This window comes from Castor canadensis, chromosome 12, assembly GCF_047511655.1.
Source record: "Castor canadensis chromosome 12, mCasCan1.hap1v2, whole genome shotgun sequence".
Taxonomy (NCBI): domain Eukaryota; kingdom Metazoa; phylum Chordata; class Mammalia; order Rodentia; family Castoridae; genus Castor; species Castor canadensis.
In genome coordinates, this window is record NC_133397.1 from 47350752 (window position 1) to 47365294 (window position 14543).

General features: G+C 42.3%; 2 protein-coding genes across 13 annotated transcripts in view; both read left to right on the forward strand.

Annotated features, from left to right (window-relative positions):
- The first annotated feature begins 542 nt into the window (after nucleotides 1-542).
- LOC141414724 (uncharacterized) lies at nucleotides 543-2128 on the forward strand. Its single transcript, XM_074049020.1, has 2 exons — nucleotides 543-1004; nucleotides 1774-2128. Exons 1-2 carry the CDS (start codon nucleotides 543-545, stop codon nucleotides 2017-2019), a joined length of 708 nt encoding a protein of 235 aa, XP_073905121.1. The 3' UTR covers nucleotides 2020-2128.
- A 53-nt stretch (nucleotides 2129-2181) lies between these two features.
- Eml6 (EMAP like 6) overlaps nucleotides 2182-14543 on the forward strand; it is a 258414-nt gene continuing 246052 nt past the window's right edge. For all 12 annotated transcript variants that reach the window (XR_012439685.1, XR_012439686.1, XR_012439688.1 and 9 more), the window contains exon 1: nucleotides 2182-2524. Coding sequence is in view for 8 of the 12 variants with exons in the window: in XM_074049718.1 (XP_073905819.1) it covers nucleotides 2328-2524 (197 nt within the window). In the remaining 4 variants the exon portion in view is untranslated. The remainder of the gene's footprint in view (nucleotides 2525-14543) is intronic.

The following is a 14543-nucleotide window of genomic DNA, read 5'->3' on the forward strand; positions in this document are numbered from 1 at the left end:
TGAGGTAGACGGAAGAATTGAGTAAGCGATTTCATCCATCGTGACCATGGAAAGAATGTCAGACGTCCAGTCAACCTTTTGCAGCCTCTTAATCACTGGGATTTTGAAATCTCCTCTTCCCAAAGGCTGGTTGTGGCCCCCCAATTTGAAAATAGGCTATTTCAAAACACAGTGGATTCATAGTTCACCTCAGGAAGCTTTAGGAGAAATGCCACCGGCTTCTGTGTTTGAGGGCCAAAGTTAGCTGTTCATGTTGTCCTTAAATACCCACGGTCCTCTAATTTAGGAGCAGGTCATAAGAGGGCACATAGGGCCGAGTATTTTTCTTAAACTTGGCAGCACTGCACTTGAAAAACTAGCATCCATCTGAATAAAGAAGGAAAACCGAGGCAGGAAGCTTGAGTCAAGTGCGAGGTGGGGGGGGATTACTGTTGCCGTCGGAGTCAGGCGCAGAAGTCTTGAGGTGGGCTGTCAAGACAGTCTCCACTCCGCATCCACTGCTGTCCTCCACGGAGACACACCCGCAGCCGGTCTCAGTCACTATGGAATGTCAGTGCCGGCAAGCGGTCGCTCTTGGAGAACCACGGTGTCCTCACTGCAGAACTGCAGATTTCGCGGACGCTGGCGCCAGCCTCTGCTGGCGCGCGGGACTCTGGGACTTGTGGTCCGCCTCGCGCGCTCCAGATGCCAGCCAGAGAGAAGAGGACTACATTTCCCAGGATGCACGGGGAGAAGGCGTGAGAGGTAGGAACTGTCCCAGCTCTTGCGGGCGTCGTGGTTTCCTAGCGCCGCGATCTCGCCTAGTAACCCGTCCCCGCGGTTCCCGAAAGCAGTGCTGTGGCCCCGCCTCCGGAGCCCCCGCTGGAGGAAGAGCCTGTCTCCCGCGGCGCCCCAGTGACGAAGCCTATCCCCGGGTGCGCGAGGCAGGGAGGGAGGGCAGGCAGAGGATTTCGCTCGCCGGTGCGGGATTCCGGACGCGCCGGCAGCGCCGGCTGGCAGCAGAGGTTAGAGGCGGAGAGAGCGGGTATACTCCGCGGCCAAGCGGGATCGGATGTGGGAGGAGTGCAGGACGCCGCCAGGACAGCATTGCCCGCTCTCCGGGGGCTAGCATCCCTCTGACCGCGGCGGCTGGCTCCCGGAGGGGGTGTGGGGGAGGGTCGCTGTCTCCGGTGGTCCCTCAGACGACCCCGCCCCCCGCTGGGCTAAAGTCAAGACCTGGGGCCCGCCGGGAGCCGGTAGCCTAGCGCAGACCAGCCTGGGGAGAGGGACATGATTTTTTTTTTTTCTTTGCCACTTGTTAATTATTTAATTTTAACTGGACCAGGAAAAATTGTTCGAAGCGCTCTCCTCCCTCCTGCTGCACTAGTGCTTGGTTTCCTACGATTCAGAAAATCTTTTATGACGCTTGTGATTGGAGTTGCTGATTAGGGAGAGCGGTTAAGTTCTTTATGGTTTTCTCGGTGAAGAGAAGGTTCAGGGAGGATGTGAATTTTAAACACCTACATGCCATCTAATTGGAGCATCTAAAAAAAAATGACCATTGCATATTCGCCCTGGCTTAATGGGGAAACAGCAAATGTTCTTTCTAATCAGATCAGCAACCGCCAGCCAGCAGCGTTTAGGGCATATTTCATATCATTAGGGAGATGGATCTCGAGAGAGAAAGGTGGAGTAGTTGACAATTTTTAAAAAATTGGTTTAGTTTAGGGGTCATTTTTTTGAACTGGGTGACTTATGCAAAAATCCTGTTTCTTCCTCGCTCTCGCATCCTAGATAGAGATTGTCGGTTTCGGATCCAAGGACGGTGATGGCAAGGCTTACTCGGGCTGCTTGTCAAATCAAAACTGTCACAGAATAAACTCCGCTGCCTGCTGCGAAACCAACACCCGCCCCCCGCGCCCTGCAAACTTAGTGAGCGAACTGGGTAATCAGTGTCTGGATATGCAGATCTCCCATTTCAAAGGCGGGGTGACCCCCCCGAGAGCCTCTCCTGGGGGCCGGAGCCCGCAGGTGCAGTGAGGCGTGCGCACCGGTGCTGGCGCCCCTGAAGCCTCTGCGCCCCGGGGGAGGGAGCCGTGCGCCCCGCGGGGTCTGGCTGCCGCGCACAGGCGGCGGCGGCTCGTCTCCGGCGGCGGCGGATGATGGTGGCGGCCCGCGCGCTGGGCTGTGCCTGTGTTTGTGCGTCGCCGCGGAAATCAGCGCCCGGCGCTGCACGTTGAACCCTTGCGGGTCCGACGCAGCCCGAGCTTTGGCGAGGACAGACCCGGCACGCAGGGGCTACGGACCTGCGCGCGGGGAACCCGGGGGGCAAGTGGGGTTGGCTTATCATGGCGGATCGGACAGCTCCCAGCTGCCAGCTCCGGCTGGAGTGGGTGTACGGGTACCGGGGTCACCAGTGCCGCAACAACCTGTACTACACGGCCGGCAAGGAGGTGGTCTACTTTGTGGCTGGGGTCGGGGTGGTGTACAACACCCGCGAGCACAGCCAAAAATTCTTCTTGGGACACAACGACGACATTATCAGGTAAGGGGGTGGACTGGGGCGCTGAGAAGGGATTGGGTGTGGAGGATGAAGGGTGGGAAGAAGAATGACCAGCTGGGTTTTCTCAGGGTCAGATCCGGGAGACCCATGGAATAAAGGATGCTTTCTGGAGCCGCATGGATTTACAGAAGAGCTGATGATTCTAGGGCTAGGGCAGAAACAGGGCGTGTGTGTGTGTGGTGGAGGGGTACAGTTGAGGGGAGAGGTCTCTTCTTTTTATCTTTCCGGAAGGCTTTTTAATCTCTTTGGAGTTGACTATTCTGATGTTTTTTTTGTACATTCCTGCTACAAGTGGAAGGACTGGGTAACTATCAAACACTTCTCCTTCCTCCCTAGCAAGGTAAATGGTAGTACCAGTAGATGAACTGCGGGGATCATCCTCAATAGGTTTCTCAGCAAGAAGAGGATTTTGTAAAAACCGGAAAGAAATTTTGCTCCAGGCACTTTGGAACCTTCGTCAGAGATGCTTCGGACCTGGGAAATCTCTGCAGTGGGCGGGGAGTTTGTTCTCTAATATTTCTCTTGGCAGTGTTTTAGTGCCAAATGCCTATTTGCACACTCCATGGATGCTCCTACAACTCACTGAGGTTATGAAGGCTGGAAGTTGCTGGACCACAAAACCCTGCCACCTAGCCCACACAATGATCAACATCTGGTAGGGATGGTACAGGACCAGCTGATAGAAGAATTCCATTGAATGAATAGTCATTTGGGGGGGGGCTCCCTAAGCTGAGGGGGGCATATTTGATTCCTAGCCCTATCCCCTCATCAGACACTTTTCCCCCATCCCTAGTCAGCTTCTCCTATGACCAAGCAAGGTGTGGTCCAGATGCTGTTTACAGGGAATTCCTTTCCACCTTGAGCAGTGGAACAGTTCCATGATATGGGAACCTCCACCCAGAGAAAATGACTTGCTGAGGATATACTACAACTGACAGAGACCATATTTGTATCTTCCAAATGCACATGTTTCACTGATACGGAACAACTTCTATCACATGTTCTTAATATCGCCACTTGTAAGTTTGCCTTTTACAATGAAATAAATTATTAAGTGATGTAATGTCAACAGTCCTAATTTCTCAGTAGGGAGAATGATTTAAAAGATCACCTTTGCTACCCATCCCCCAATGTTGTGCTTATATTCCAGAGCCTTTTGTCTGAGACCTAAATTAAAAAAATGTTACAGAAGGTAAAAACTTAATATTTTAAACTACAGCAAGATATATATACATATATACATATATATGTTTGTGTATAAATTTTTTAATTTTAGCAGATGAAAGCTGTAAGTCTTGGGAGCATTCATGTTCTCAAGATTTGGTAGAACTGACATATATAACTTTCTTCATGTCACATAAGACAAAATAGCTTTTTCCACCCCTCCCTGATGCGGTGATGGTTGTGACTGGTACATCTTAGTTCCATCCTGCAGATTCTGTTCCTTTAATTGCCAGGCTGATTATTAAAGTCACAGGTGCAAAAGATTAGCAGTGACTCGTGGAAAGGTTGGATGTTTAAAAATTTAAACCCATTATGTTTTTGCTCTGTCTGTCTTAATGCAGTGCTTTCCATTACAACATCAAAATAAGATGTGGTCCTTTGGGGGAAGGGAGAGAGTGACAATTAAACAGAAAATTCTCTGGGGTTAGATAATATTAACGGGACAGTTCACTGAACTACTTTGAGGATTAAACTCTTAACCCTATTCTTTTTCTGATAGGGAAAAATTAAATTCACTGTTGAAACTGCAGGTGGGAAAAGGGTGGAGTTGCAGTAAAGCATTGTTATGAGAAGCAGCTGGACTGGCAGGGCTGTGATGATATCTGGCTTGGGCAGTTAAGAAACACTTAGATTTGAAGAAAAGAGGAATGAAGTTATTTGTATAACTTGGTTTGCAGAGAGCCTTGATTGGGGAAAAGGAAAAAAAAGTGATTTTATCTTCTGGTCTGTTTATTAATGTGGCTGAATACTGACAAGGTAGTAAGTCTGACTTCAGAGAAAGGGCTTTATTACTAAATTCTCCATGATATTTGGTTGGGTCTAAGTATGTACAGGTGAGCAGAGTTCTCTAAAATCCTCATATGTTTTTGCAGGTAGTAATAAAGTCTAATGGATTAAAAGTCACAACCACAGATCTTTATGTAATTAAAAGCTATAAAATTGGAATGCTTATGCTGCTCTTTTGCTTTATCTTAATTTTTTCCTGTCTTAGGCCATGCACAAACCACAATGCACAATCTTTTATGTTTATGCATTTAAATTTATTTCTGAATACAACAGTATTCTACTGTTTTCCACTTAAAATATTGAAGATTGTCATTAAATTGGGAAGAATGTAGCTAAGGTTTTAATGTAAAAATATCCTGGATTTTTGGAATAATTACATGAATACTAAACCTTCTAGCTTGTGTTCTATCAAATTAGATCAAGTATTTGGTACTTAGCTTTTGCTGTAGTTTGAAATGTTTATATGCATGCATTTCCCACTGCTTTATTTCTTGTGCAGCTTTGTCTAGAATATTAGATAGAAAATTATCCCCCAAAATATTGGTAACACACACTATTTTCTAAAACCTGTGCTCTCTGAGATCATAATGAACCTTAATGATGTAGGATTTGGCAGGGCTCATTAGAGCTCAGCATATGTGTCCTCTTGCCTTGAAAGGCTATGTATTTAATTCAGATTTTTAAAATGTCGGTATGTGAGCCATAATGTGATTTATTGGATATGGAGGCTTAGTTTTCTTCTCTTGAATGATTGCTTTTCAATGATGATAACAGATCAGAGAATGATGCCATGTTTTAGCCTTGGTAACACTGTGATAAGACAAGTAAATACCTAAAGCAGTGCCTGCTATTGGGCTAACAGCAGGACTCAAATCAGGGCTTAAAGGCAAGGGCAAAATGATGGGGACTGGAATAATTACTAACTTGGTTTCTACTTCAGGTAGCAGATCATGACATAGGAAGAGAGTAAATGAAAAAAAAGGTTATGAACATGTTCACTCTCTGTCCCTACCATTTTCACAGTGAAACCAGTGGAGACATTTTGTCTTCTTGCTCTGGATCCCAGTATTGCTTCTGGACAATTCCCATCTCTATTTTTATTCTCCCTTAGGTTTTGGCTCTCTGTCACAAGGGGTTATATTATCTGCAATGCTGTTTTAGGGGAAGGATACTGACTTCAACATTACAAATGCATGGGTATGAACCCCACTCTGGCATTTACTGGAAGCATCCTGTGAGTGGCATGACTGCTCAGGATTTTGTTTATTTGTAATGGGGTGACAATATCTAAATTGCATAGCTGTTGGCACTATTAGAAATAATGTATGCAAAGGGTTTAGTGTGGGGCTTTGCCCTTAGTTGGTGCTCAATAAATATTCTTTGTAGTAGCAGTAGGATTTAATTAAACACATACAGACCAAAACCAACAGTTCCTCATTGTGCATAGGCAAAAGACTGCTTAGCTTCCATTCTCTTTGGCCCTAACTTACTACTCTATCTTTATTTTCTCCTTAAAAATCATGACTTGTTTGCTTCCCATTTGCCACATCATATGATTACTTTGTTCTTCCCTGCCTCATACTGCAATGACTTATCTTCCTCTTTTGTCTTCTTTCCAGCCTAGATCTACCACCAGTTGAGTGACTATCTTATCAGTAAAACAGCTTCTCACTTATAGTGAGAAGTGGGTTTATAGGTATCTATTTTGTAGTTCGTTGTGAAGATTATATAAAAGGTACCCATGGTGTTTGGCAACTAATGATGTCCTCCACAGGGGTCCTGTTTGAATCCACGTCCTGCAAGGCCCCATCTGCTTCAGTTTATCCTCTGCCGTAAGACATACAAAAAGGAAGATGCCAAGTACTCCTGAAGTGTTTTTTTCTTTTCTTTCTTTTTTTTTTTTGTACTGGGATTTGGACTCAGGACCTTGCACTGTCCTGAAGTTGTGCATCTTTTGTGACCAGTGCCGCTCACTTAGTGTGTATCTAGTGCTATTCTTTCGTTCTGAATATTTTCATGTGCAAATGTATATGAGCTCCTTGATGCTGAGACTGCACACACCAGAACTAAATACAGGTTTCTCTCATCTGTCCTTTCACCTAACCTGTGTGGGAGGAGGTAGTGTTGCTAACCCTAGTCTACTGGTTCGGCAGCTGAGGCACAGAGAGGTGAAGGGACTTGCTCCATAGTAACCATCAAGCAGACCAAAGAATGGGAATTTGAATCCAAATCAGTCTGATCCCAAAGTCCAAAGCTATTACTTCAATGCCTGTGGCCTCTTATTTTTCTCAGAAACTCTGGTTCCTACCACTGTGCCTGTTTCTAGCGAGAACCAAGTAAGCTTGTTTTCTTTGTAACTCCATTTTCAGCTGATACATGGTCTACAAATCCTGTGCTTTATTCAAGAGTACTTGAAGTAGATTGCTAGAACTCAATTTAGAGGTGGACTCATGTTCAAGTTCACTTTCAGGACTTCACCAGCTTTGACACCATGACCTGAAATCATGATCTACTAGAGATGTTTCATTTAAAATTCTTTGAAGTCTAAATTGTGACAGGCTAAAATATCTAGTATTGCAAGTACGATTGAACTTGTTGGGTTTGAAGAGAGCAGTGCAACAGTGATGGTTGGGCCTGGAGTGTCAAGTAAGCAGATTAACACGAAGGCCTAGAGATAAAATTTTATGTATTTTTGGGCCTTGACCAGTTTGAATAAGGTAAACATGGAGATACCTAAAGAATTAAATTCAGGGTTAGGGGTATAGCTCAGTGATAGAGTGCCTACACAGTGTGTGCAAGACCTTGTTTTCAATCCCCAGTACCTCCCCCACTGCACAAGAATTAAGTACATACTGAGTTTAATGCCTGCTCTCTACCAAACACTTTATATATATATGTCACCTTATTGAACTCTTCTTCCACACTCTGAGACATAATCTCATTTATAGGCTTGGCTCTGAAAGGGAAATAGATTTAAGCAAAATCATCCGGTGTGGTCATTCCATTGTTCATTGGATCTCACTTATTCTGTGAATTGGTAAGAGCATGAAGCAAATTTTCTTGCTGCTTTTGGTTTTTGAGACAGGGTCTCATATGTAGCTCATGTTGACCTCAAACTTTTGATCCTCCTGCTTCAGCCTCCTGAATGCTAGAAATATTGGAAATATAGGATGTACCACCATGACAAGCTGTAAAAGCTTTTCTGAAAGCTTGTGGCCTGTTCACAGATGGTCTTATTTTACTGCTATGGATTATAGTCTATTTGGTGATTTTTATTAAGATTTATTCTCTCTTTGGCTTATTCATAATAAACTCACATCTAAAGTGTGCCCAATGCAGGGGGTATAGCAGGGAACATGACAAAGTTCCTGTTCCCTTGGAACTTGCATTCTGGACAATAAATGAAGAGGAAAACAAAATGAACATGGATGGTGACATGGACATGGAGAGGAGATGAACTGGGTGGGATATGGGTATGACCTTAAGTCAGGTTTCCAGAGCAGCCCTTTAGGGGAATGACATTTAAGTTGGGGCTTGAAAGGTGAGAAGGGGCAGGACGTGCAGACCTGATGGCAGAGGAAAGAACTTTGTCCAGAACTCTGGTATAGGTACCCAGAGAAAGACCAAGGTCATCATAATTCTCATTCAGGTCATTAATGCCTCATGGGTTTTGGTACCATATGTCCTAGATTTCCCAGGACAGTCACACATATTACATTCAATTATTGTCATGGGTGTACTTTTTCTTGTCACACCATAGAGCCTCAATTTTTCATTCAGAAATATGGCCATATTTTTATTTGAAAACTATGGTTACCATATAATGGTCACTGCTTTAAAACATTGCACCAAACTATCCTATCTTACAAGGAATGATATCAGGCTCACCAACATTAATGGCCAGTCAGACACTGTGGTAAGCAGAAAGCTGTTCCATGGCAGCATCTCCAAGCAGGGCTATTCTACAGCCTCTTTTTCTCCCCAAGGATATGAATCTGAACACCCTTTGTCATGGAAGTAACATTTTTGCCATAAAGAAAGGAAAGGGAAGCTACTGGGAAGAAGGCTGATTACCTGTGGGGCTTTATGGAAAGCTGTACTTTAGCTCATTGAGCATACACCTTCAGCAGCCAGGCTCCTTTAAGTAGGTTGACTTGAGTTTGTCATGTGTGGATTGCTCTTAAATATGGTTAAAGTTTTGAGAGCAAATAGTTCTCAAATATCAGTGTTCATAGGGGTCACCGGGGCACCTGCTAAAATCCTGTTCTGTGTCAGTAGGTCTGAAGTGAGGCCTTGCATCCTGCAGTTCTAGCCAGTTCTCAGGTGATGCTGATGCTGCTGTTCACAGATCACATTTCCAGCAGCAAGATTTTAAGGACTTCATTGGTATGTTTCAGAGCTCAATAGACCAGTGTGTTTTCAACCCAGAAGATATTGCAAACTAGTGAAATAGGCTTTTGATCATATATACTTACATGACCATATGTTTATCAAATTCCTAAATTAGCAGAGTCTGTTTTTTAAAATTAAGTTGACACTTAATCTGGTGTTTCTTTTTTTCTAGAAAGAACCAAGCAGGCACCAAGGAAATGGCAAAAGCCTGCCCCTGAGCAGTGGAAGAGAGCTCTTTGTGTGGACATATGTTTCTTAGTCTCTTGAGTGTGTACTTAGGAGTGGAATTGCTGGTAACTCTGTGTTTAACTTTTTCTGTGTGTGTGCCTACACTGGAGATTAACTCAGGGTCTCATCCTTGCTAGGTAGATGCTCTACCACTTGAGCCCCTCCCCTAGCTATGTTTTAACTTTTTGAAGCACTACCAAACTGTTTTCTAAAGCAGCCACACCATTTTGTAGTCCTGTCAGCAGTCTGTGAGAGTTCCAGTTCCTCCACATCCTTGCCAAAACATGTTATTGTCTGTGTTTTTGACCTGTAGCCATCCTCCTGGGTATGAAATGGTATTCATTGTGGTTTTAATTTGCATTTTCCTAATGCTTAATGGTATCAATTATGTTGCCATAAAATTATTGCTATTTGTATAATAATCTTTGAAGAAATGCCTATTCATATTCTTTCCCACTTTTGAACTGGTTTATTTGCCTTTTTATTGTTGAGCTGTAAGATTTCTTTATATATTTTGAATGTTGGTCTTTTTCCTCTTTTTTATTAGCATGTATTAATCATACAGAATGATGGGTTTCATTATGACATTTTCATACATGTACGAATGTAGGCCTTTATTTGCAATTTTTTTATTCAGTGAGTTGCTTTTCACTTTTGATGATGCTCTTTGAAACATTAGTTTTAGTGATAGATATCTAATTTATTTGTTTTTTCTTTTGTTTCATGCTTTCGATGTCATATCCAAGAAATCATCACCTAATCCAAGATCCTAAAGATTTCTTTTTTTTTTTTAAGGGTTTCAGGATTTTTAGCTCTTACATTTTGAGTTAATGTTTACATATGCTGTGAGGTAGGACTCCAACTTCATTCTTTCGTATGTGATTATCTAGTTGTGTAGACACCATTTGTTAAAAAGATTATTTTTTTTTAACCTCATGAATTGCATTGGATATCCATGGTCATTGAATTCTGCTACCAGGAATCCTATTTCTTCCATATAGAAGATGCTGAATGTTTGTGGACCCAGAAATGGAAACAACCATTAAAAAGATTAACCTGGAAGTAATAGTAGTCAGGTTTTGGTTGTGTTCTATATTTGTAAAGATACTCTTATATCTTCTGAATGATTTTCAGATTTTATAAATATGTAGAATAGATCTATTTGAACCTTGAGGAACAGTACAGTATTTAGTCACTGCTGATTTAGGGGCCAGCAGTCTATACTTTGGATTTAAAAATTTGTTGCTTTTAAAAAATGAATTTATAAGACTGGGGACATAGTTTAAGTGGTAGAATGCTTGCCTAGCAAGCACAAAGCCCTGGATTCAATCCTCAAACCACAAAAACAAAGTCTATGTTTAACCTTCCTACTTGTCCGATAAAAGTGATTACTAAAATAAGTAAAAATGAACTTGTTACAGACCTCAGCCCTCCTGCTGGAGATGGGTCTATTAAGTGGGGTAATGAGGGATGGTACAGAAAGCAGAGGAGTTGTGAGAGAGGGTGCCCTTTTATTTTTGCCCCTTTACTCATTCCTTTCTTCTCCCAAAGGGAGGTGAAAGGGGGCAGGCATCAGGATGTCCTCAACCCGATAGCTGAAGGATTCTGGGATTTCTGCCACTCCATTTCTCATCAGCATAGAGGAGAAAACAGTAGGCCAGCTTTACCTCCTGGAGATGAAAGAATCTGTCTCTGGACTAGTAGCATATAAGTGGTCTGGTCAGGGAATTATTCTAAGGCTCCTGAGAACCAACCCTTCCTTCCTTCCTTTCTTTCTTTTCTTTTTTTTTTCAGTGCTGGATATCGAATCCAGTGCTTCTTGCTAGCCAAACACTCTTACCACTGAGCTGTTTCCCCAGCTCTTTTTGAGAATTATTTTAAGTCATGTGCCTTACTTTTTAGTTTAATTTAACATTTGCCATACAAGATTATTCTGTGTTCATTGTGAATTGATTTTATAGATAAAAATAAAATAAGACCCACAAATAAAAGTTTGTCTTCTAAGTGAGGGATATCAGTTGCAAGAAACTAAAACGTTTTCAAAGAAGCACAATTAAGGTATGGGTTATAAGGTGACAAGAAAATGTTTTTACTTCAATTACAGGAAATGTAGCTATCTCTCAGATACTACACAGCTACCAGCTAGCTAGTGTTTTCCTACTTCTTTCTCTTGCAAGTGTCCCCCAGTGCACTGGAGGGATTCACATCTCTGCTTGTTGTGGATAATATGTACTTTTTTTTTTTTTCTGGTTTCAGATTGGCTGCTTAACTCAGTGTTTCATTTTGGATATGGCTACTCCCAATCTATCTCAGTCCTCCAGTACACATGACCATCCTGTATGGCCTTTCAAAGCCAACCTAATCAATCTTTTGAGTCTTAATTCCAAATTCCTGGGAAAGAGAAACCAATAGATCTAGTATGGGTCAAGATGTCCACCCAGTCCAATCAGCTGCGAAAGATAGGATGTGCCTATCTTTCAAAGGGCTTCCCCTTTAAGGAAGATCATCTAATAAGGAGGTCTGGGCTGAGGAGGAATGGAGAGCAACTTTAGGAGATGGACTAGAAGAGGAGGCAAATGATTTCTTGATACATAGAAGAGAGAAGGACAGTGATGAGAAATATGAGGTTAAGGACACAAAAAGGTAGGGAAAAGGATATGAATAGGACTTAGACTCAAAATATGGGTGATATATCATGGAATTTTTAGTTCTAATAAAAAGCCATGCTAGGGTGTCTTTGGGGAGTGCTGGCTCATCTCTGCACATGCCATTTTGGCTGCCTGAAATGACCCTCACACCTCCACTGCTATAGTCTTGCCCTTCCTTTAATCTTAAAGCAAGTGCCATCTCTCCCTGCAGACTTACCTCACAGCTCCAGCCTATTTTAGGTTCTCCTTTCTCTATGCATCCAGACCCTGGTGCAAGTTCCTCCCTCACTGAGTCATTGTATCATGTTGCATTTGTTGACTTAACTCATCTTTCCTCCTGTCTTGAGCTCCACGTGTATGTCTCCATGCCTAGCACCTTATCGTGGACATAGTAAATGACTAATATATTTTTATTTGTTCTTTGTTCTTCATATTTCAAATTAGTTGTAAGAATTGAGATGTGAAATAGGGAGAGATTTGTGTATGCTTTGCAAATCCTGTAGTTATTCTTAACTGGCACTAGAGGTGGATTCAGAATCTCCTTTTTAAATATTTAGATGACAATAATGACCAGTTCTACAGTGTTCATTTTTTTTTTGTGGTACTGGGAATTGAACTCAGGGCTTTACTCTTGCTAGGCAAGCACTCTACTGCTTGAGCTAAACCTCTACAGTACTTTTAAATCTAACACCAAATTCCATTTGACTTCTTTCTTCTGCTGCTTTACTGGTCTTGATGGAAAATATAGCCATTGAGGACATGGTGTTTTCCATTGAAATATTGTCAGGGCTTTTGCAATGAATGATACTTTTAAAAAAAACTGGATCTCACTATGAGCCTAGGCTATCCTGAAACTTGAGATCCTCCTGCATCTGCCAACCTAGTGCTGGGATTATGGGCATACACCCCCACACTTGATTAAAACATTCCTTTTGAATGACTTGTGCTTAAGATTTTTGATGGTATTGTAAGGAAAATCTTAAATCTTGATTTGTATCCCTTTTGAATTAGAAAACACGTGGTCTTTTAAGTAACTTTTGAAAATATGACAATGTTTTTAAGAGGGAAATGAAGTCCAGATGTGTGCAGTTATTGTTGCATCTCTAAGCTCTAAATAAATTTAAGTCTTTTCTGGCTCAGAAGAGTTTCACACAAAGACACAGAAGTAGATATTCAAGAGCAGAAGTCCAAGGTTTTGAAGGAAGTAACTTTTGGATGAAGAGGATTTGGGCAGGCAAGTAGAGCAGGGATGGGGGAAAGACGGAAGAGCTTGTGCAAAGTCTCGGGGTCTTGTAGGAGCAGGGTGCTCTGGAGGAAGAGTAAATGGCTCAGTATTGCTAGAGTGAGGCACATATTGTGAAGAAGAATCTACATAAGGGCACTTGGGCTAGATCACTATAGGGTTTACAGCTCATCCCAGAAATTGTATGAGGGGATTTAAATGGGCAAGAGAAGACTGGTTTACATTTTAGAAAGATCATTGAAAGCAGAGGACTTCGGCTTTACTTTTATTAACCTTTGCTTCAGGATTCCTTCTCATTCTTTCTTCCTTCGATGTCATACTTCTCTGAAGAGCGAGCATGCCATTGTACACAGGAAAGTGGGTCTTGTGAGTCTGAACTCTGCACCAACTCTGTTTCTTACTAGACACATGACTTTTCTCAGTCTGTTTGCTCATCTGAAAATGAGGAGACTGACTATATTATCACTAAGATCCTTCCTTCTAAGATTCCTTCAAAATGAGTGCTGAGATTCTGAGTTGTCTCCCTTTACTACTTCCCTTCACTTTGTTTTGTGGTACTGTGGATTTGAACTCAGGGCCTCAAAGCTTGGTAGGCAGGTCGTTTATTGCTTGAGTCACACCACCAGTTCTGCTGTACACTCTTCAATGTAATGAACTGATTTCCACTTCCTGCAGCCATTGGAGGTATTCTTTGGAGCTACTTTGGTGATTTCCAGTGCTTCATGGGGCTGCATCCTGCTTAATCTCTTCACAGTGTTGGGTTCAGTTGATCACATACTCAACATCCTTCTTTTTCTTCCCTTGACATTGTGGCTTTCTGGTTTCCTCTTACTCTCTGGCTACCTTTGTCTGCCTCCTTTTCACACATTCATCTCTTATATCCACAGGCTCCCAACATTACTTCTCAGGTTTTTCTGCCAAGAATTTATGACCTCAAGCTAATTATGAGGAAACAGACCAAAGCAAACTGAGGGACATTTTAAAATGCATTTGGCCTGTACTTTGCAAAAACAAAAATTCATTCTTGTAAAAGACAAAAACAGATTGACTATTAAAAAAAAGGTGAAAAAGAAACTATAACTAAATGCAATGTGTGATCTTGGATTGGGATGGAGAGGGGTTACTATAAATGATAGTATTAGAAAAATTGATGAAATTTGAATGTAGGGCTATATATTAAGAAAGTTTAGTGGAATAAAAATGTCTTACAACAAAGATTTCTTGAGTGGCTACTATGTGCCATGCACTGTGTGACACCCTGGGGATCCAACAATGAGTAGTATGCACTCCTCTTAATGTATGTGTAACCATGAGGATGATACTAAACATACACCAACACCTGGGTATCAATGCTGTGATAGTTAGCTCAAGGATGTGAGAGCCTGGGGATATAGACTTAAACCATTCAGGGGAGGTATGAGGACATGGTCAGAAAAGGCTTTCTGAAAGAAGGAGCATCATTATGTTAGGATCCAAACTG

Coding starts and splice junctions, on each gene's coding strand:
- LOC141414724 (XM_074049020.1), top strand. CDS start 543: ATGGAATGTCAGTGCCGGCAAGCGGTCGCTCTTGGAGAACCACGGTGT. Junction 1,005..1,773: donor AGCGCCGGCTGGCAGCAGAG/GTTAGAGGCGGA, acceptor CTCGCATCCTAG/ATAGAGATTGTCGGTTTCGG.